The sequence below is a fragment of the Rhinoraja longicauda genome, chromosome 3 (genome assembly GCF_053455715.1).
Source record: "Rhinoraja longicauda isolate Sanriku21f chromosome 3, sRhiLon1.1, whole genome shotgun sequence".
Classification (NCBI taxonomy): domain Eukaryota; kingdom Metazoa; phylum Chordata; class Chondrichthyes; order Rajiformes; family Arhynchobatidae; genus Rhinoraja; species Rhinoraja longicauda.
This window is the reverse complement of record NC_135955.1, coordinates 60,768,029-60,791,008: the sequence shown is the minus strand read 5'-3', so window position 1 is coordinate 60,791,008 and position 22,980 is coordinate 60,768,029. Positions and strand designations below refer to the sequence as shown.

Sequence of the window (22,980 nt, the reverse complement as noted above, 5' to 3'; positions counted from 1 at the left end):
GGGAGGGCCAGCAGTAAATCAGACTGGGCTTGACATAATTGTCTTTCTTCACTTCAGGTTAACATACTATGATCTAACTCACATAAAACAATAAACAGGATGAATAAAATAACATATTCAGAGATTGGTTGACTTTAGCACACAGCACAGCACACTGATAGCAAGTCACCTCCCACAACCTATACAATCCTTCTTCCTCTCTTTGGTTTAACTCCAAAGCCTTACTGTGACAAACCTGAAAGGCCTTGAAGCAGATTGATATTACCGTCCATAACAAAGGAGGGAGATACCTCTTACTGTTTATTTATCCCCCAGGAGTCTCCCTCCAGTGACACGATCAAAGGACTTTTCAAGACTGAATAAGATGTATTTGGGGATTCTAACAAAAGCATTTTCAAATACCACGCTAATCAACTATAGTTTAGTTTAGAGATACAGAGGCCTACCGGGTCCACGTCGACCAGCGATCCCCGCACATTAACAATAACCCCACTAGGGACAATTTTTACATTTACCAAGCCAATTAACCTACATCTTTGGAGTGTGGGAGGAAACCGAAGATCTCAGAGAAAACCCACGCAAGTCACGAGGTACAAACTCCGTACATTCAGCACCCGTAGTGGGGATCAAACCCGGGTCTCCGGCGCTGCATTCGTTGTAAGGCAGCAACTCTACCGCTGTGCCACCGTGTCTGTGGCTTTTGCATAACTTTAAAATACTTTTGTATATTTGTGTAGTGCAGTGGCGCAGTGGTTAGGCCTGCTGCCCCAGTTCGATCCTGACCACGGGTGCTGTTTGTGAAGAGTTTTTAACAATCTTCCTGTGACCGCGTGGGTTTTCTCCGGGAGCTCCGGCTTCCTCCTATATTACAAAGACTTGTAGGTTAATTGACTTTTCATCCATTTCAACTGTTAGGTGCCACTAACCTATTGATTCTCCAAGCATTTGCTCAGAAGAAAGTGCTTAAATAGTTCTGCCAGGGAGAAAATTGAATGTCAGACAAATAGAAGACCACCAACATCATAAGGATTTGGGAGTGAGTGGAAGGTCTCCTTCCGCTGGATTTTCCATGGCTCCTGCCTCCTTTCAATCCATCAGATCGAATATTGGAGTTGCATGTCGGCAAGTTAAACCAGGCCAGGACGTACACTGTAAATGGTAGGGCCTGTAGAACTGAGAGCTCAGGAGGAACATGTACATCATTTCCTGGAAGTGGTAACACAGGTAGAGAGGGTAGTGCAGCAGACATTTGGCTTCATTGGTCAGGGCATTGAATGCAGGACCTGGGATGTCATGTTAAGACAATATATTGGTGAGACCACACTTGAAATATTGTGCATACTTTGAATCTCTCAGCTGTTGAAAGGATGTCATTAAGGTGGAAAGGATGCAAAAATGATTCACAAGGAAGTTACAGGGACTGGAGAGCTTTAGTTATAAAGAGAGACTTGGCAGGCTGGGACTTTTTCCTGAATCTACGTGTACTCTGAGGGGTGACCTAATCGAGATATATAAAATCATGATGGCCATAGATAAGGTGGATAGTCACAGTCATTTTCCCCTGGGGTAGAGGAGTCTAAAGCTAAAGGACATAGATTTAGGGGGAGAGGGGGAAGATTTAAAGTGGGCCTGAGGGGTAACCTTTACACACAGAGGGTGGTGGGTGTATGGAACGTGCACCCAAAGAAAGCTGTAGAGCCGGGTACAATTACAATGTTTGAAAGACATTTGTACAACTACATGGATAGAAAAGGTGCCACATAATCTATGACATTATAACTGGAAGACATCACAATGTAACCTAAGGCAGGGAATAAGGTGGAGCTGAATGTAGTGTTTTGAAGTTGTTTTCTCACACAAAGTTGATGCCCTGAAGATTGTAAATGGATTGAAAACATTTGCATTTCTAGACCATTATTAAGGTCAGCGGTGCCACTTTGCTTCTCCCACACAGCCAACAGTTGATCATAGATTCATCTTCCATACTCCTGCACCCTCCCAGAATCCACTCAAAGTGCCTGCATGGAGGCTGACTATCATTATCACGGCCCTGATCTCCAGCAGAATGGTCAGCAGCAGAATATCCATCCCACTCTGCAGAGCAGCACAAGACAATAGACAATAGACAATAGACAATAGACAATAGGTGCAGGAGTAGGCCATTCAGCCCTTCGAGCCAGCACCGCCATTCAATGCGATCATGGCTGATCACTCTCAATCAGTACCCCGTTCCTGCCTTCTCCCCATACCCCCTCACTCCGCTATCCTTAAGAGCTCTATCCAGCTCTCTCTTGAAAGCATCCAACGAACTGGCCCCCACTGCCTTCTGAGGCAGAGAATTCCACACCTTCACCACTCTCTGACTGAAAAAGTTCTTCCTCATCTCCGTTCTAAATGGCCTACCCCTTATTCTTAAACTGTGGCCCCTTGTTCTGGACTCCCCCAACATTGGGAACATGTTTCCTGCCTCTAATGTGTCCAATCCCCTAATTATCTTATATGTTTCTGACCTGAGAATCTATGGCATCTTTACTTGCAAAACATTTTTACTCAGAGAGTTGTAAATCTGTGGAATTCCCTGCCTCAGAAGGCAGTGGATGCCAATTCTCTGGATGCTTTCAAGAGAGAGTTAGATAGAGCTCTTAATGATAGCGGAGTCAGGGGGTATGGAGAGAGGGCAGGAACGGGGTACTGATTGCAGATGATCAGCCATGATCACATTGAATAGCGGTGCTGGCTCGAATTGCCGAATGGCCTACTCCTGCACCTATTGTCTATAAATTCAGACTCCGTGTATTGCTCTTAAAGTCATAAAAGACAGAAAGACAGTGATATCTCATGTACGTACCGCACCAGGTTCTGGCAAATCTGGCATCCCGGAAGACATCTGCCAAAAAAGAAGATTTTAATTTCACTTTCTTGTACAATCTGCCCGAACGCTATCGAAAATCAATGCCAATCATATACTAGTTTTCTGTATCTACCATGTTCTATCTCCAAAGTTGCAGAAGCTTCCATTTCACTCAAAGACCTAATGCTATGACCAAGTGTTCCCGCATTAGATAATACACACTCAGCTGCAAGATACACACTCCACAATGATCCTGAGCCTTGCATCTTAAACTCATTCCCCAACACCACAGTACCATTCCTAACATCAATAACCTGACGGCAGATGCACTGCCAACATTTGCTGATTGGAAATCACTTTTCTGAATTTAGTTCCAATTGATCCTGAACTCTGGATGCACAATTTATTTTTTATGTAAGCATATTACAAACAAAAGGATGCCTTTGATACTAACGGGCTAGATTAAATAAAATAAACACTAACTTCTGAACCACATGAATATATGTGGTAAGAATAGAAAGGCGAACTACTATTTAAATGTCTATTGTTGGTGTTCAGAGGAACCTATGCATGACTGAAAGATGACGTAAATAATTCTTGCAAGTAGAAAAGAAAATGTATGTTGGCCTTTATTGCAAGAGGATTTAAACACATCAGTAAAGGTATCTCAGATCCCATGTTAATCCCAGAATCTAGCTCACTTAAGTATTTATTTATCAGCAAACAAAGAATATCTCTGAGTTTACAATAGATCACATGCTGCCAGGGGAGGTGGGAAAAGCAGAAATGATTGAAACAAGGAAGGTCTGAAGAAGGATCCGGACCCAAAACGTCACCTATCCATGTTCTCCAGAGATGCTGCCTGACCTGTTGAATTACTCCAGCACTTTGTGTCCTTTTAAGCAGATATGATAGTTACGTTTAAGAGGCATTTAGACAGACACATGAACAGACAGGGAATAGAGGGATATCGTCCATGTGCAGCAGATAGGATTAGTTTAACGGCACCAGGGTTGGCTCATAGATGGTAGGCAGAAGGTCCTATTCCTGTGCTGTTCCTTTCTATGTTCTATCAAACTCAATATGTCTTACACTTTTCACTGCATTCCCACACTTATTTTTAAATGATTGTAGAACCTATATTCACTCTGCTCGGCCCAATAGTTATAAAATGTTGAGTAAAAGGTGATTAAACGAGTTAATAGTAAATTGTGATAAATGTACTTGCTTCATGCTCCATGCTACTCAGAATGTTGGACTAGTTCCTATAAATTTTATAAAGAAGTCTGAGGCATCTAACCTGTGTGAATCCCTTGAACTGGTTATAATTTTTCCACATTCTCGCTTACAGAAAACCCCTTCAATCCACGACTTCTGGGTCTGAAAAGGAAGAGAAAGATCTAATTAATAATATTTTTTGCAGCATGTCCATGTATTCAAATAGACTGGATGGTTTATTGAATGAACATCAAAAGCACAATGCTACTTTTAAGTCTGGATAGAGCTTGCAAATGGCAACCAGGATTCATCTTGCTCCAATGGGCAGCCTATTGGCACCGACATTGCATTACTTTGATAAGGAATACATGAATAGGAAAGGTTCAGAGGGATTTGGGCTAAATGCGATTAGCTTGGATTCGGCATCTTGGTCGGCGTGAACAGGTTGGGCCATGCTGCATGACTCTATGGCTCCATGGCTCCGATTTCTGCACCAGAGCTGAGAATGACCCCTTCCCTATTGCCAGGTAATTCCTCAATGTCCACTTCAAAAATTGAGACAGGCTGAAGGTACTCCATCTCTGAAAGCATATTAAAGGATATAGATGAAACACAAAATGCTGGAGTAACTCAGCAGGCCCAGCAGCATCTGTGGTGTTTCGGGTCAGGACCCTTCTTCAGAGGAAATCTGATGAAGAATCACAACTCGAAACCTCACCTCTCCATTCCCTCCACAGATGCTGCCTGACCTGCTGAGTTACTCCAGCACTTGTAGGAAAATAACTGCAGATGCTGGTACAAATCAAAGGTATTTATTCACAACATGCTGGAGTAACTAAGCAGGTCAGGCAGCATCTCAGGAGAGAAGGAATGGGTGACGTTTCGGGTCGAGACCCTTCTTCAGACTGATGTCAGGGGGGCAGGACAAAGAAAGGATGTAGGTGGAGACAGGAAGATAGAGGGAGAACTGGGAAGGGGGAGGGGAAGAGAGGGACAGAGGAACTATCTAAAGTTGGAGAAGTCAATGTTCATACCACTGGGCTGCAAGCTGCCCAAGCAAAATATGAGGTGCTGTTCCTCCAATTTGGCCTCGCTATGGCACTGGAGGAGGCCCATGACAGAAAGGTCAGACTGGGAGTGGGATGGGGAGTTGAAGTGCTCAGCCACCGGGAGATCAGGTTGGTTAAGGCGGTCGAGCGAAGGTGTTGAGCGAAACGATCGGCGAGCCTGCGTTTGGTTTCACTGATGTACTCCAGCACTTTGTATTTTACACCAGATTTCAGCATCTGCATTTTCTTTGTGTCTCGTTAAAGGATATGGGGCTGTATTCCTTCAATCAGCAAAGTGGTGCAGTGATTTGATGAAAGTGTTTCACAATCATGAAGTGTTCCAGGCATAGTAAATAAAGAGGTACAGTTCTACTGCCGGAGGGGCTGAGAGCCAGAGCACATAGATTCAAGGTGATGAGCAGAGCACTCATGAGGAAAAAAACTTCTTCACACTGCAAGGGGTTAAGATGGAAAGGGTAGTTTGAAAAGTTGATGCAAACAGATTCATGTCTCATGAGAAGGAATTGGATTAGTACTTGAAAGGGCAAAAAATGTCCGAGCTACAGAGAAAGAGATTGAGAACACAACTACATGGATTTTATAAAGCAATATGGGCTAAATATGGGGAGAGGGCATGAACGGGGTACAGATTGTGAATGATCAGCCATGATCACATTGAATGGCGGTGCTGACTCGAAGGGCCGAATGGCTTACTCCTGCACCTATTGTCTATTGTCTAAATGAATTAAAGAGTCTCTTTTGGTAAGAATTATACATTCCAATAATTTGTGTTTTGGAATCTTGCTCATCCAGTCAAGATACATTCATATGTGCAGGTTGAGGCTTTCTGTAGTATTATCTAAACATGCTCATGAAGAAGTATAGCTACGTTTAAGACTTGTTTGGGAGAGTTTTTGTTCCAAAATGCTGCACAGTGAATCAGAGTTTTAAAATGTTTGAAATAATGCTGCACAGTTGAAACCTGCAGAATTCTGCTCAGCTATAAACTTGCTTGGCAAAGTGCTCCCTGCTCTCAAATGATTTAGACTATTCGACTTTTGAGGTACAGCACGGAATCAGGCCCTTCGGCCCAACGAGTCCATGCCAACCAGCGATCACCCTGTAAACTCACACTATCCTACACACTAGGGACAATTTACAATTTTTACAGAAGCAAATTAACCTACAAACCTGTACGTCTTTGGAGTGAGGGAGGAAACCGGAGCACCCAGAGAAAACCAACACGGTCACAGGAGGAACATACAGACAGCACCCGTAGTCTGGATTGAACCCGGGCCTCTGGTGCTATAAGGCAGCAGCTCTACCGCTGCGCCACTGAGCCACCCCCAAGTGTTAAGGCCCTGTCCCAGTTAGGCATTTTTTAAGGCGACTGCCGGCGACTGTCATAGTCGTAGCAGGTCACCGAAAAAACGGTGACTGTGACAAGCTACAACAACCTACCACCTAGTCAACGTCAAGCTACGGCAAGCTACCGAAAACCGGCGACCCAATCGTCGCAAGTAGAACATCCACCTACGACCGCACCTACGACAACCTACCACCACAGAGGTGACAACCTACGACAACCGAAGTCAACCTACGTCCACCCGCGACAAGCTACGACAAGATATGACCCTGAAGACTGACAACTGAAGACAATTCACGTTTCACCCACTTTCCCTATAAAAGGGGGTGTACGATAAGGCTTCCAATCATTCTGCATCGTGACTATTTGAAAGTGATGCCATGAGAAACTACTCTGAAATACAATAACTTCATACATCAATTTTCTGTCAAAATTTCAAGAATTTCCTTTATTGATATACATTTTTTTTTAACAATGTTGGTAAGAACATACAACAGTGCATACCAAAATATTTTAATAAACTTCAATAAATTTCAATAAACTTCAAACTTCAAACTTTAAAATTCAAACTTTAAACAGAATACAAGTGCAAAAACATACAAAACCTAACATCATTTATGGACACATTACACTGATGGATGATCAGATCAAGTTCACACTTGGAATTCGCCGAAGTCAGCACCGGCGACAACCTTAAACACCTGGCGACAACCTGGCGACAACCTACTTCACCAGGCGACAACCTGGCAACAACCTACGACAGCGCCCACGTCAGGACACGTCAAGCTACGCTCATTGGCGTCAAACCAACAGTTGCCGAAGAATTTCAAGCCTTCACAAAATCCAGCGACGACCAGAAAAATGGTACAACTCTTTGGAGACTACTCACGGCCATGGCGACCGTGCAGTGACAGCCTAGTTGCCTGTAGTCGCCTAAAAAATTGCCGAACTGGGACAGGGCTTTTATGGTGCTCAATGTTATGTCAGTCCTGGATAATAGACATCCTGGACTTCAGTATTTAAGGTTAGTCTCAAGATGGCTCTCTTGCACCATTTCCCATTGCTTGTTCACCACTTCTACCTGCCCAAACTTTGAAGAAGTCAAATACATCTATGGCACTAGCACAGGTGGATGATAACAAACTAGTAGTCACTTTTTTAGCCCACCACACTTTTCCATTGAGATTGGTGGAAAATTAAGTGGGCTTTAAACAGGGCTGACAAAGTTATTGTGTCAATTGCTTGATAGTCCTTTTTATCACCCAGTGTTTTTTTTATGTTATACCATCTACAGTAATCAACATGCCACCTTATTCTTAACTTTGCCAACAACTACACCAGAGCTTTAATTTTTAATGAAGTCTGAAAGGAAGGTGAAATGAGATGGGATGAGATTTTCACTTACTCCATCCATCTGCCAATCACTGTACCCCCCTCACCTGTATCCACCTATCACTTGCCTGAAAAAAGGTCTGAAGCTAGGGCTCAACCCAAAAAGTCACCTATTCCTTTTTTCCAGAGATGCTGCCTGACCCAGTAAGTTACTCCAGCTTTTTGTGTCTATCTTCGGATTAAAATTGCATCTGCAGTTCCGTCCTACACTTTGTCCCACCCACATTTTCTTTGTCACCTTTCTTCCCCTTGCTCCATCAGTCTGAAGAAAGTTCCCAATCCCAAACATCAGACATTGCCTGACCTACTAATTTTTTCCAGTCCTTTTGTTTTTTGCTCAAGATTCTAGCGTCTGCAGTCTGCTGTGTCCACAGCAGCTAATGTAAACACATCACACACCAATGAGATGAATGACCAGATAAATGATTTATTTAAAGTATAAATTAAAAGAGGTTTATTGACTGGGGCGATAGGTTAACACAGGTTCTTCATCAAGTGATACCAACTGCCCTTGGATTAACATTTCATTCAGTGGGACAGTATCTTTTAACAATGCAGCATTTCAACAGCACTAAAGTACTACATGAATTATGCGTTCTTAGTCTGGTTTAAGGTTGAATACACTGACTTCAGTCCCAGATGGTTAACCCATCACAAGGTTACTATTAAAAGCAGTTTTACTCAGTTTAATACTTGCGCTGAAGGAAGAGAAATCTTATTTCCTCTCCTGAAAATGCAAAACTAAATAATTGCAGGTATTTCTATGGAGAACAGTTAAAATACTTCAGGCTATAATAATGACCCTTAAGTGTCAGAGGTAAACACTGCCATTTACAGCAATGTAATTAGAAGCTAGAAGTGATTGCGTTAAGTAAATATGGTATTAGCTTAGTTAACTACACTATTAAGTAAACACACAATAACATACAATTTAAAAATCACTAATAGAACTTCCGCAAGGCTGGTGGGAATAAATTGCACTGAATCTGTACCAGGCATTTAGGGCAGTGTTTATTTTAAAATTCCAACTACAATACTTTTAGTTTCAACATAAAAGCTGTATTCGTTATCTCTGAGTATACAGTTAGAATTAACAATTGCGTTAATGAAACATACATGAATACAAATTGATGATCAACAACAATATTTATTTCATAAAAATAAGGTGACTTACCATATTTAAAAATCAGTTTTATTCATTCTTGAAGAAGTAAGCTTTTTAAAAAGATGTGTGCTCCAGAGGGTGAATACAAAACTCTGCAGTACTGCAGAAATACTAAGGCATGCCTTCGCTAGGATTTAACACCTATGAGCACAGAGCTACAAAAGAGGATGTGGTCTGGAACAGAAAAATACAAATCATTTATAAAAGACTCCGCCTTTCTCTTACATAGAAATAGTTCTCGGAGAAATTATATAGCCATTAGCAGTAAAACAAAGAACAGCTTTACCTACCATTAAATCCACAAGACCTTTTTCAAAAGTACATGTGTCAGACATATCCAATGGTATGCTTTAACCCTTCCAGAACTTAGATATACATCCATTGGTTTACCAAGGCACCCCAGTTTTGTACTCAGCTGTTTCTCTCTTTCTGTATCCCATTTGTATTTTGTAATATCTATCATTAAAAAGAAACTGAGATGCTTTGACAACGTTTGCAAATGCAGAGGTGACTTACTTGTTTAAAACCAGCAAAGGGCAGCAAGTATACAAAAGGTTAAAACTCCCTCCCTCCACCAAACTACAGCACCCTGGGGATTGGGACGTAAATACAGGTATATCTGCATTCCTCAACTTACATAACAATAACCAGAATAAACTTGTTTGTTTTACATACATTTTATTGAAATTATTTATAGAGCTTTAATATGAACATGAGCAAACAGCCTGAAATAATATCTGTGACTTTATTCAAGTTGTCATATTTTGTATTCTGTGCAATATTAGCATTCGCAGCTGAAAAGAAAGAAAATGGTGAATATGTTTAAAGAAATTAAGGTTAGACCTTTATTGTGATGTTGACATGTCCAAATGGCTTGCAGATAGATTAGTTGAAGTTCTACAAAAGGACCTTCAAATAAAATGAATTTATTTTAATTAGTAGGAATTTAATTAAATAGAAAATAAAAACTAAATGAGCTAATTGAAAAAATATTTAGAGCAACAAAATGAAAGCTGTTAATTGATGCATAAATATCTGACTGATTGGGAACAATTATGATATAAGAAAATAACTGCAGATGCTGGTACAAATCGAAGGTGTTTATTCACAAAATGCTGGAGTAACTCAGCAGGTCAGGCAGCATCTCAGGAGACAAGGAATGGGTGACGTTTTGGGTCGAGACCCTTCCTCAGACCGATGTGGGTCTGAGAAAGGGTCTTGACCTGAAACGTCACCCATTCCTTCTCTCCTGAGAGGCTGCCTGACCTGCTGAGTTACTCCAGCATTTTGGGAACAATTATGAAATCCCCAGTTTCCACCTGAAATATGACAAGGAGAGGATAATTAAGGTTAGTTCAAGTTATGCCATTTATGTAATGTATGCCACTGATGCCACAAATTATGCCACTATTATGCCACTGAAGATCTTGGAATCTCTTTCATTGATTAAAGAATGTGGAGATTGCAGGCAAGGTTATAATTTTTTGCCAAGCCACAAATAGCATTGCTGAACTTTATACTGTGAGTGTCCTGAAATCACCATTGAAATTTAACACTGAGTAGTGGTTGCAAAAGCAGATCAAAGGCTAGGAGTCCTGCAGAGAGCATCACTCCTCCAGACCTCAAAGCCTTTCCACCAGTTGCAAAGCTCAAGTCAGGAGCCTGATGGAACTCCCTGCATTTAACTGGATGAGAGCATCTTCAATCATCCAGAACAACTCACTCGATTGACACCACATCTACCACCTGCAGCATGCACACCTTCGCCTCTGGTGCATGATAATAGTAATGTGTGTCATGTAACACATGGCACACATTATTTGCAAACTAGCCCAGATTTATTTTGAACCCACAGCCTTTCACGCCATGGTTTGGAGGGGGATATCATCACCCGTGAGCTCCTCTTCAAACCATATTCCACGCTGACTTAGAAATTTATAATTGCTCCTTCCTCAATGCTGTAAATCCTGGAGCCCTCAATCTAACAACACATTAGGATGAGTGTGAAAGGGTATTTAATGGATGGCTTGGACGATGAGCCAAAGGGCCTATTTCTATGCTACATGACTCTGTCAATGAAGTTTAAAACTGCAACTCCAATGATGGGTTTATAATCAATATCTATGCATCATTCATTTGAGAATTACTAGATTGGTAAGGAAACACTTTCCAGACATACCCAAATCTGAGTCTTGGATATGGGAGTGAATGATTGCTACCACAAGTGCTTGAGAAGACAGCGGTGAGCTGAGTTCTTGAACTCTGAAGTCCTTCTGGTGAAGGCATTCTCACCATGCTGCTAGGTAGATAGTTCCAGGAATTATACCCAGCAACAAAGAAGGTCCGATTATATATTTCCAGTTCTGGATGGTGTACAACTTAAAGGGGAATCTGCACACAGCAATGTTTCTATGCATCTGTTGCCTTGTCCTTGGTAGAATTTTGAGAGTTGTAAGCTGCAAGCCAGAGTAGCCTGCAAATGAATGCTGGTGAATTGAGCACTGGTCCTTAGGTCTGCTTACTTCAGGAAAGTTACAAGTTTTCCATTCGGCTCTTGATTTATTTTCAGATGGAGTAAAGGCCATGGGGAATCAGGGGCTGCGTCACTCATCATAGCCTCTGACCTGTTTTCATTGCTGGGAATATATAGGTGGCTGGTCCACTTGCGTTTCTGGTCAATAATGAACCTCATTGACGGTGAAAGACTCAATAATATTAATTCCATTGATTTTCAAAGGTAGCTGGTTCAGCTCCATTGTTTGAGGTAGACTTTGTTGGTACAAATGTTACTTTCCATTTGTCAGGCCATTCCTGAATGTTGTCTAAGTCTTGCTGCATGCAGGAATTGTCTGCTTCATTTGCTGAGAAATTATGAATGAAATTGAACATTGTACAATCATCGATCAACATCCCACCTTGTGACATTACAGTGGAAGAAACATAATTGCTGAAGCATCTAAAGATTATTGGAGAAGGAGTCTGCCCCAAGGAATTCCAGCTGTGATGTCCTGTGGCTAGGATGACTGACCACCAAAAAACACATCCACCTTCCTTTATGGAAGGGAATGTTGTCCATTGGAGTAGTTTCCTTATGATGCCCATTATTGTCAATCTTGCTCAAATGCTGCCTTGATATCAACATCAATCATACCTCACCTCTAAGATTCTACTTTAGTTTTTAGTTTTAGAGATACAGCACGGAAAGAGGCCCACCAAGTCTGTGCCAACCAGCAATCACCCAGGGACCAGTTCTATCCAAAACACCAGGGATAATTTACAGAAGCTAATTGACCTACAAACCTGCACATCTTTGCAATGTGGGAGGAAACTGGAGCACTCGGAGAAAACCCATGTGGTCACAGGGAGAATGTGTGAAACATCGCACAGACTGCACCTGTCGTCGGGATTGAACCTGGGTCTCTGGCTCTGTAAGGCAGCAGATCTAACCACTCAGGATTAAATCCGGGTCTCTGGCGCTATAAGCATCCAGAAACACTATACACGTTGGACTGCATTTGGACAAAGGCTGTAATTAAGTATGAAACCAAGTGGTCCAGGCTCGGCATTGGTGACTTGGCAGCATGTGCCACTTGGCAGCACTTGGCAGCATGTGCCACTTGGCAGCACTGTCAATGGTACTTTCCATTTTAACACTGATGATTAATGGGCATTAATGAACTGTATTGGACTTGTACTTTTTGTGAATAAAAGATATCTGGGCAATTGTCTATATTGTCAGATAGATATAAGTGTTGTAACTGAGCTGAAACAGCTTGGTTAAAGGCAAAGCTCGTTTTGGAATGTGGGTGTTCTGAGCTGAACATTGCAGTATCCAGCGCTATCAATCATTTCTTGCTATCACGTGGAGAAAATCGGATTGTAAGCTTGCAAAGTAACAAAGTAACAAAGTAACTTGCTTAATTACTTTTACTGCTGAGCCTGGGCTCATTTACTGTAAATATATGCAGAAACAAAGTTTAATTTTTAAAAGTTTCACCTTCAGGTCCCTTGACCTCTCAAATAGCTGAAAGTAAATGCCAACCCCAATATCCTACCCCACATTCCAGCCCCATGCATCCAGAAAGACATTGCATTACTTAAATTAAGTGAAAAATGTTCTTGATATTGTGAACAATTTTTCCTAGAATCTACATCAAGGATTTGAATTTAACAGGATTTCTTTTAACCAAAGGCATGGGACTCTCTGGAAATGGAGTGTCACTGTAGCATTATGACATTTTACTGGCAATCGTTTATTTGTAACATAGCCCTCATTCCCAAACTCCCACCTCACATCAAGTAAAGTTACAATAATAACAGGCCTGGTGAGCAGTACGATAGAGAACTTGATTTTTCATTGCCATTATCTTTGAGAGTGCCTTACAGAATGATATGGAATTGAAGTCAGACTTTTTATTGCTTAATATAGTCGTAGTCTTACAGCGTGGAAACGGGCCCTTAGGCTCAACTTGCCCACACCAGCCAACATGTTCCATCTACACTAGTCCCACCTGCCTGCATTTGGCCCATCCCCCTCTAAATCTGTCCTATCCATGTACCTGTCTAAATATTTCATAAACATTGGAATAGTACTTGCCTTAACCACCTCCTCGGGCAGCCTCCACCATTTTTGTGAAAAGGTTACCCCTCAGGTTCCGATTAAATCTTTCTCCCCTCACTTAAACCTATGTCCTCTGATTCTTGATTCCTCCACTCTGGTCATGAGACTATGTGCGTCTACCCGATCTATTCCTCTCATGATTTTGTACACTTCTATAAGATCACCCCTCATCCTCCTGCACTCCAAGGAATAGAGTCCTAGCCTGCTCAAGCTCTCCCTTTAGCTCAGGTCCTCAAGTCCTGGCAACATCCTCGTAAATCTTTTCTGCACCCTTTCCACTTTGACAACATCCTTCCTATGACATGGTGTCCAAAACTGAACATAATATTCTAAAAAAGATAGACACAAAAAGCTGGAATAATTCAGCGGGACAGGCAGCATCTCTGGAGAGAAGGAATAGATGACATTTCGGGTCGAGACCCTTCTTCAGAAATGTTGTCTGTCCCGCTGAGTTACTCCAGCTTTTTGTGTCTATCTTCAGTTTAAACCAGCATCTGCTGTTCCTTCTTACACAATATTCTAAATGCAGCCTCACCAACGTCTTATACAACTGCTACATGACCTCCTAACTTCTATACTTAATGCTCTGACTGATGAAGGCCAATGTGCCAAAAGCCATTTTGAACACCCTACCCACCTGTGATGCCACTTTCAATGAACTATGTACCTGTACTCCGAGATCCCTCTGCTCTACAACACTCCACAGGGCTCTACCATTCAATGTGTAGGTCCTGCCCATGTTAGACTTCCCAAAATGCAACACCGCACATTTCTCTGTATTAAACTCCATCAACCATTCCTCTGCCCAACAGCTCAACCAATCAAGATCCTGCTGCAATTTTTGACAACCAGCTTCACTATCGACAAAACCACCCATTTGTTGTGTCATCTGCAACCTTGCTAATCATGCCATGTACGTTCTCATCCAAATCATTTATATATTCTTTATTTGAATCACTTCAGCTACTGCTCTGACATAATATTAAGCTCTAATTAATTGGTAATCAGGCAACTGTAACTGGATAGTTGCAACTAAGGCAGGATCTATATCATAGTTAATGCAAAATGGAGATTATTGTGTATTTTTAAAGTGGAGATTGGTAGGTTCTTGATTTGTATGGGTGTCAAAGGTTACAGGGCAGGAGACAGGAGAATGGGATTGCGAGGAAAAATAGTTCAGCCATGATTGCATTGCGGAGCAAACTCAATAGGCCAAATGACCTAATTCTGCTCCGATGTCTATGGTCTTTTCTGAGCTAAATCTTCGGGTTTTTTCTTTGATTAAAGGAGTTCAACGGCATCACAAAGGAATGTAAATCAATGGCAGTTTTTCTAAAAGCTCTACTGCAGTGTATTGACATTTAGTTGTTGAGTATCAGGAAAAGCTGTGATCGTTTTCCACAGGGGTAACAAAAATGATAAGGCAATTAGGAGTTAATTCAATTAAGGGCCTATGGCTGAGTATTGGTTTAGTTGGGAATTTGCTGTGATTTACCATTAGCTAATTTAGCATCAAAATCAGCGATAGAGAGTACTGGACACTCACCCCCAAAATTGTCCATTGATTTACAGAACATCCATTTCAATGTACTTATCAGTACTTTAATCATCCTGCAGTGTTGAGTTCTTTATTAAATGAGAAGGCCACCTTACCCACAACTTTAAACACTTATCAAAACAATCCCGCTGCATTGCTCAGTTAACCGTTTAAACCTACTCATGGGAAATAAAAAATGTTGGGGTGCAAATGTTTCAATGAGTCACTAGAAATAATGGACACCTAGAATTAATTCAACTACTGATTTAAGCAAAATTATACAAAACAATTTACAAATGCTGAACGTAATATGTTTTTCAAGGCCTGAATCATGACTTAATTAGTAATCATGACTTAATTAGGTAACGGCCTGAATTAGGTAAAGGCCTGAATCATGACTTAATTAGGTAAGCGAAACACGTAGAGTAGTGATGGAAACCATGAGGATCAAAGAAGAGGAGGTACGGACACTTTTAAAAAATATAAAAGTGGATAAGTCTCCAGGTCCTGACAGGATATTCCCTAGGACATTGAGGGAAGTTAGTGCAGAAATAGCAGGGGCTATGACGGAAATATTTCAAACTCATTAGAAACGGGGATGGTGCCGGAAGATTGGCGCATTGCGCATGTTGTGCCCTTGTTTAAAAAAGGTTCTAAAAGTAAACCTAGCAATTATAGACCTGTTAGTTTGACGTCTGTGGTGGGAAAATTAATGGAAAAGATACTTAGGGACAATATATATAAACATATGGATAAACAAGGCCTGATTAGGAACAGTCAACATGGATTTGTGCCTGGAAGGTCATGTTTGACTAATCTTCTTGAATTTTTTGAAGAGGTTACCAGGGAAATTGATGAGGGCAAGGCTGTGGATGTTGTCTATATGGACTTCAGTAAGGCATTTGACAAAGTTCCACATGGAAGGTTGATTAAGAAGGTTAAATCGTTGGGTATTAATAGTGAAGTTGCAAGATGGATTCAACAATGGCTGAATGGGAGATACCAGAGGGTAATGGTTGACAACTGTATGTCAGGCTGGAGGCCAGTGTCTAGTGGAGTACCCCAAGGATCTGTGTTGGGTCCGCTGTTGTTTGTCATTTACATCAATGATCTGGATGATGGTGTGGCAAATTGGATTAGTAAGTATGCAGATGATACTAAGATAGGTGGTGTAGTTAATAATGAAGTAGATTTTCAAAGTCTACAGAGAGACTTGGGCCTTTTGGAAGGGTGGGCTGAAAGATGGCAGATGGAGTTTAAAGCTGATAAGTGTGAGGTGCTGCATTTTGGTAGGACAAATCAAAATAGGACGTACAGGGTAAATGGTAGGGAATTGAGGAATGCAGTGGGATCTGGGAATAACTGTGCATTGTTCCCTGAAGGTGGAATCTCATGTGGATAGGGTGGTGAAGAAGGCATTTGGTATGCTTGCCTTTATAAATCAGAGCATCGAATATAGAAGTTGGGACGTAATGTTAAAATTGTACAAGGCATTGGTGAGGCAGAATCTGGAATATGGTGTGCAGTTCTGGTCGCCAAATTATAGGAAGGATGTCAACAAAATAGAGAGAGTACAGAGGAGATTTACTAGAATGTTGCCTGGGTTTCAGCACTTAAGCTACAGAGAGAGATTGAACAGGTTGGGTCTTTATTCTTTGGAGCGCAGAATGTTAAGGGGGGACTTGATAGAGGTTTTAAGAGGGACGGACAGAGTTGACGTGGGTAAGCTTTTCCCTTTGAGAGTGGGGAAGATTCCAACAAGGGAACATAACTTCAGAATTAAGGGACAAAAGTTTAGGGGTAACATGAGGGGTAACTTTTTTACTCAGAGGGTGGTGGCTGTATGGAATGAGCTTCCGGTGGAAGTGGTGGCGGCAGGCTCGATTTTATTATTTAAGAGTAAATTAGATAGGTATATGGATGGGAAGGGATTGGAGGGTTATCATATACATACAGCCGGAAACATGCCCTTTCGGCCCTCCAAGTCCGTGCCGTCCAGCGATCCCCGTATATTAACACTATCCTACACCCACTAGGGACAATTTTTACATTTACCCAGCCAATTAACCTACATACTTGTACGTCTTATGGTCTGAGAGCAGGTAGATGGGACTAGGTCGGAGAAAATGTTCGGCATGGACTAGAAGGTCCAAACTGGCCTGTTTCCGTGCTGTAATTGTTAAATGGTTATATGGTTATATGGTTATATGGTTAATTTATGTTTACAAACTTGATACCTTGCAGGTAAATATAAGTAAATATAAGGTGTGAAGAAGGGTCTCGACCCAAAACGTCACCCATGCCTTCTCTCCAGAGATGCTGTCTGACCCGCTGAGTTACTCCAGCATTTTGTGTCTACCTATAAGAATCCCAATGTGATTAATCTGTTAGTTTATTTTTTGAGCCCTTGAAATGGACCTACTAACAATTGAACAAAGCAGTACGGATACCCTGCTTTGCTGCTCTCCCTGCTGTCTTCCACTCGTCAAGCTTATATTCTGAGTTATTTTTCCATTTGTGTGGCCATTTAACTCCATTAGAGTTGTGAAATGAATATTGTTGCGGGACAGTCTTCATTAACCAGGTATCCAACAGTAAGGGAGGACCGATCGGCCGCTGTAAAATACTCAGAAGTGTAGGTAAATGGAAGAGTCAATCCAAGTGGACGCAAAAGCATGATATTAAGTAGGAAAGGGGCTGATCTGAGATCTGGCAGAGACGTGATGAACCAAACGGCCTTCTTCTGCGCTGTGAAAAAATATGCAAAAATGAAAAGAAGACTATTGAATGAAGACACTGAGTGGAAAGGATTGAGGATTTCTGGTTTCTAGCTTGAATAGGAACAAAAATCCAAGACCATCGTCCAGTGCCACTAGTTACCAAACATTTTTCCAAGTCGAAGAAGGGTCTCGACCCAAAATGTCTCCATTCCCTCTATCCAGAGATGCTGCCTGCCCCGTTGAGTTACTCCAGCATTTTGTGTCTATTCTCAATAAATAGTTTGGAGCATAAACAACCTCTTCTTTGACTAGGTAGAGGGACAAACAGCACAATAAACTATCAAAATTGTAATCAATCTGTAAGCAGCTTGAACAAAGTGTAAAATATTTTAAATGTATAAACCTATTTAAAGTGTTCCTGAAATGTCTCAGTGTTTTATTATTGCATCGGCAATGAGACAGTGTAGTCAAGATTGTTAAAGCAAATAGAAGATTTATACTGGACAAAAAATAGTGCAGCATCGACTAGCAAAGCATGATGGTCAGTTAAGTCAGAAAGAACGGTACTAACAATATGTGATGAAACATAAATTGAAATCGTGCAAGAATGTGAAAGTCAAAGAACAATTTCAGATTGTGGTACTGCGATGTTATATTTGAAGGAGATAGATAGCTTGTGTCAGAACAACTATATTAAACCTGGTTTAATAATAATTTTTTACTATGATTTATAAATAATATGTACACCTGTACCTACAACCTACTTACATACCTCTAACTATCTTGTTGGAGAGTCATAGTCACAGAGTCATACAGTGAGGAACAGGCCCTTCGGCTCAACTTGCCCACACTGACCAACACTAGTCCCACCTGCCCGGGTTTGGTCCATATCCTTCTAAACCTGCCCTGTCCAGGTACCTGTCTAAATGTTTCTTAAACATTGCGATAGTATCTGCAAAAAAAATCATAAAATCCTTGTTGTAGTTACAAACAAACCTTAAGTTAAAGTATGTTTGAATTGGCAAAATGTACACATGCTTTAATTCAACGTATAAGTTAAGTGGCCATTCATACAAATTTCTACTAAATTACTTTACGCTTCTGAAAGCATTGTCTAAATTTGAAGTTTATGGCAATAAAGGAAACGATATCGTAAAAGAAGGTGAAAAATATCAACATGTTTATGGAGCACAATTTGTATCGTTTACCAATGTTCCAAGTATTTTACATTCAATAAAATCCTTGTGTGTTCAGTTATTTTTGTGATGTAGGAAATGGACTATATTTGTGAATGGCACTTTCCTTCAAAGAACAATATAATGATAATCAAATAACCTCTTCTGTTGTGTAGGAAGGAACTGCAGATGCTGGTTTAAACGTGTTCTGGTGATCTTCAGTAAGGAATAAATATTGAACAAGGCACGTTCCTTCTGCTCTTTGAAATAGTGATCTGTACGCTTTACGCCCACTGCAGATAGGGACTGTTTGGACATTTAGAGTTATAGAGTAATATAGCATGGAAACAGGACCTTCAGTCCAACTTGCCCATGTCAACCAAATTAAGCATGCAGGTACAGCAAGCAGTGAAGAAAGCTAATGGCATGCTGACCTTCATTGCGAGAGGATTTGAATATAGGAGTAAAGAGGTCCTTCTGCAGTTGTACAGGGCCCTAGTGAGACCGCACCTGGAGTATTGTGTGCAGTTTTGTTCTCCAAATTTGAGTAAGGATATTCTTGCTATTGAGGGAGTGCAGCTTAGGTTCACAAGGTTAATTCCCGGGATGGCGGGATTGTCGTATGTTGAGAGACTGGAGCGACTGGGCTTGTATACACTGGAATTTAGGATGAGAGGGGATCTTATCAAAACATATAAGATTATTAAGGGATTGGACACGCTAGAGGCGGGAAACATGTTCCTGATGTTGGGGGAGTTCAGAACCAGGGCCACAGTTTAAGAATAAGGGGTAGCCCATTTAGAACGGAGATGAGGAAACACTTTTTCATTCAGAGAGTTGTGAATCTGTGGAATTCTCTGCCTCAGAAGGCAGTGGAGGCCAATTCACTGGATGCTTTCAAGAGTTAGATAGAGCTCTTAAAGGTAGCGGAGTCAAGGGATATGGGGAGAAGGCAGGAACGGGGTACTGATTATGGATGATCAGCCATGATCACAGTGAATGGTGGTGCTGGCTCCTGCACCTATGATCTATTATCTATAACCAAGATGCCCCATCTATGCTAGTCCCGCCTGCACATGTTCAGCTTATATCGCTATAAAAATTTCCTTTCCATGTACTTGTCTAAATATCTTTTCAATGTTGTCATAGTACTTGCCTCAACTTCCTCCTCTAGCAACTCGTTCCATATAACCACCACTCTCTGTATGAAAAGGTTGCTCCTCGGGTTCCTTTTAAATCTTTCCCCTCTCACTTTAACCTTCTGTCCTCTGGTTCTTGATTCCGCTACTCTGGGTAAAATAGTGTCTGCATCCACCCTTATCTATTCCCCTCATGATTTTGTACACCTCTATAAGATCACCCCTCAGCCTCCTGCACTCCAAGGAATATAGTCCTCGCCTGCCAAACCTCTCCCTGCAGCTTATGCCCCCAAGTCCTGACAACATCCTCAGAAATATTCTCTGCGCTATTTTGAACTTAATGGTATCCTTCCATCGGGCAGACGATACAAGGCCTTCTACGCCCGCACCTCCAGACTCAGGAACAGCTTCATCCCCAGGGCCATAGCTGCTATGAACCGGTCCTGCTGAGCCGGATGGTCACATCGCACAGTGATCCGGCACAGATCTATTTGCACTTTATTCTGTCTTAAAACTGTTACAATTTGTTTCGTTGGGTTGCTGTTGTTTAAACTAACTAAATTGTTGCATTGTATGGGAGGCGCATTCCCAATCTCGTTGTACCCCTGTACAATAACAATAAAGATATATTGTATTGTATTGTATTGTATCCGTCCTAAATTGAACAAAATACACCAAATGTAGCCTCACCAATACCTGATACAACTGTAACATAACATCCCAATTTTTATACTCAATGGTATATGGGTGCCGGCATTGACCTCCAAAAGGAGGAATAGGGCATAGTGGAGCAATAAATACAAAGAGAACATGTTTAGCATTTTGCATCTTTAAAAATGGATAAATCACCCGCCCAGGTAAAATACACCCCTGGCTTTTAAACTAAGCAATGGAAGGAATAATGCAGGCACTGTGATTTGTTTTTTCCTATCTTCGTTGATTGGAGGGTTGGAAGAATGATTATGACGTACCAACGTTTATCTAAAAGTGAGTGACAAGACAACTGCAGCTTAACATCATTCACGGGCGAATCATACACCATCATTCACGAGAATTAGTGAAACACGATCATTGAACAGTGCGAAGAAGGGTCCGAACCCCAATGCAATCTAACCATGTTTTGCAGGGACGCTGCCTGGCCCGCTGAGTTACTCCAACACTTTGTGTCTCGTTCTAAATAATAGAACCAGAGTTTAATCATGGGTAATTAGCGTGGTCCGGGTAAACTGACTTGACTGAAATGTTCTGAGGAGCTAACAAGCAATGCGGAGTTCAGCAAGACTTTTGACAAAGTCCCACGTACCAGATTGGTCGGTAAAATAAAAAGACCAAAAGGAAACTGGAAACTCGATTAAAATTGGCTCAGAGGAAGAAAGCAACGGATAATAGCCAGTATAAATGACTGGGAAGTTGTATGCAAGATACTTCTTCGAGGGGTGCGCTCGAGATTTAAACGTAGAGACCACGATGGAGTAATTTACTGAGATTGGCACTGTGACTGAAAGTGATGGGGGCGATTTGACGTGCAGGGTTTTTCCCATATTTTGCTAAGAATGAAGGCAAAAACAAAACCATTTAGGTACAATATTCCAACCCACTTATGCGTCCACTTGCATGATTAAAGCACTGATCAGTTAGGGGGAAAAATATCCTATATAAAAATACTACTGTTGAGTTGTTTCCGCCCACTTGCTCAAAAACCACAAAATAAAGCAATCGTACTCTTTTCAAGACACTGAGGAATCAATTTATTTGATCACAAATAAAGATAATTTCCACACATCCCAAAACATCTTGCAGCAACAATTGGTTGCCGTGATCGTTCCTTTGCACTGCTGCGCCCTGCGTGTGAAATGAGGCCAAGAGCAGTTCTTGAAACAAGAAATGAACTTTGGAATCACAGGAGGTGAAAGTATGTAGATTAAGTATTAAACAGGATGCGTGGGCTTGTTCGTGAAGCTTTCTACAAACATTGTGAACTCGTACCCACTAAACACTGCTCCACTATCACACCGAAGATAGACACACAAAGCTGGAAACATCACCCATTCCTTCTCTCCAGATTTGCTGCCTGTCCCGCTGAGTTACTCCAGCTTTTTGTGTCTATATTCGGTCTAAACCAGTTCCTTCTTACAGGTCTGCAGTTCCTTCTTACACATTTCGTCCACTATTACACAGCCGGTTAACACGGGTATAAGGATGGACAATAAATGCCGGCACCGTCCCCCGGCCGAACATGGAAATGAATCAGATTGGGTTCGAGATTGCTGGCATAGACGAGGAACGTGTTCTGGCTTTCCAGTCCATGACAAACACACATTACCTTAAACTGAACCTTCATTGATGCCCGCTTCTTCTGCTTTGAGTGGCCGAGAGATATCTTTGGATGGCCTTACAGTCAAACTAATAGCTGGACCAGATCCTTGGTGTTGACGTGGAGGAATCTCTCCGGGGATCCCAAGCCACACGGTGCCACCATTACACTGTTACATGATTGCGAGATTAAATGAACCGTTCTGACCCTTGAACACCGGGGATGGTCGGTTGATGGCTCTGATGCAAAACTGGATTATGACTCCGCTGACTGACAATCAACATGAAAGACTCAACAGGTGTTTTATGGCCCCAAATGATCGTTGTGTTCCTAACGATTTCAAATACACTTGCACTATCGCCTTCGCTTTTAACATAGAAGTGCGAGCACAACGTCTGCTTGAGCTTCCAACACACATCGTACATGCCTTCAG

General features: G+C 41.5%; 1 protein-coding gene across 1 annotated transcript in view; it reads right to left on the bottom strand.

The window, feature by feature from the left end:
* The window catches only part of trpm6 (transient receptor potential cation channel, subfamily M, member 6), a 118,893-nt gene extending 109,806 nt beyond the window's left edge, over window positions 1–9,087 (bottom strand). Inside the window, exons 1-3 of the mRNA XM_078396261.1 lie at window positions 9,051–9,087; window positions 4,152–4,231; window positions 2,849–2,887 (exon numbers count right to left, since the gene is read on the bottom strand). Coding sequence (XP_078252387.1) covers window positions 2,849–2,887; window positions 4,152–4,231; window positions 9,051–9,053 — 122 coding nt within the window. The 5' untranslated portion in view covers window positions 9,054–9,087. The remainder of the gene's footprint in view (window positions 1–2,848; window positions 2,888–4,151; window positions 4,232–9,050) is intronic.
* Window positions 9,088–22,980: the final 13,893 nt, after the last annotated feature.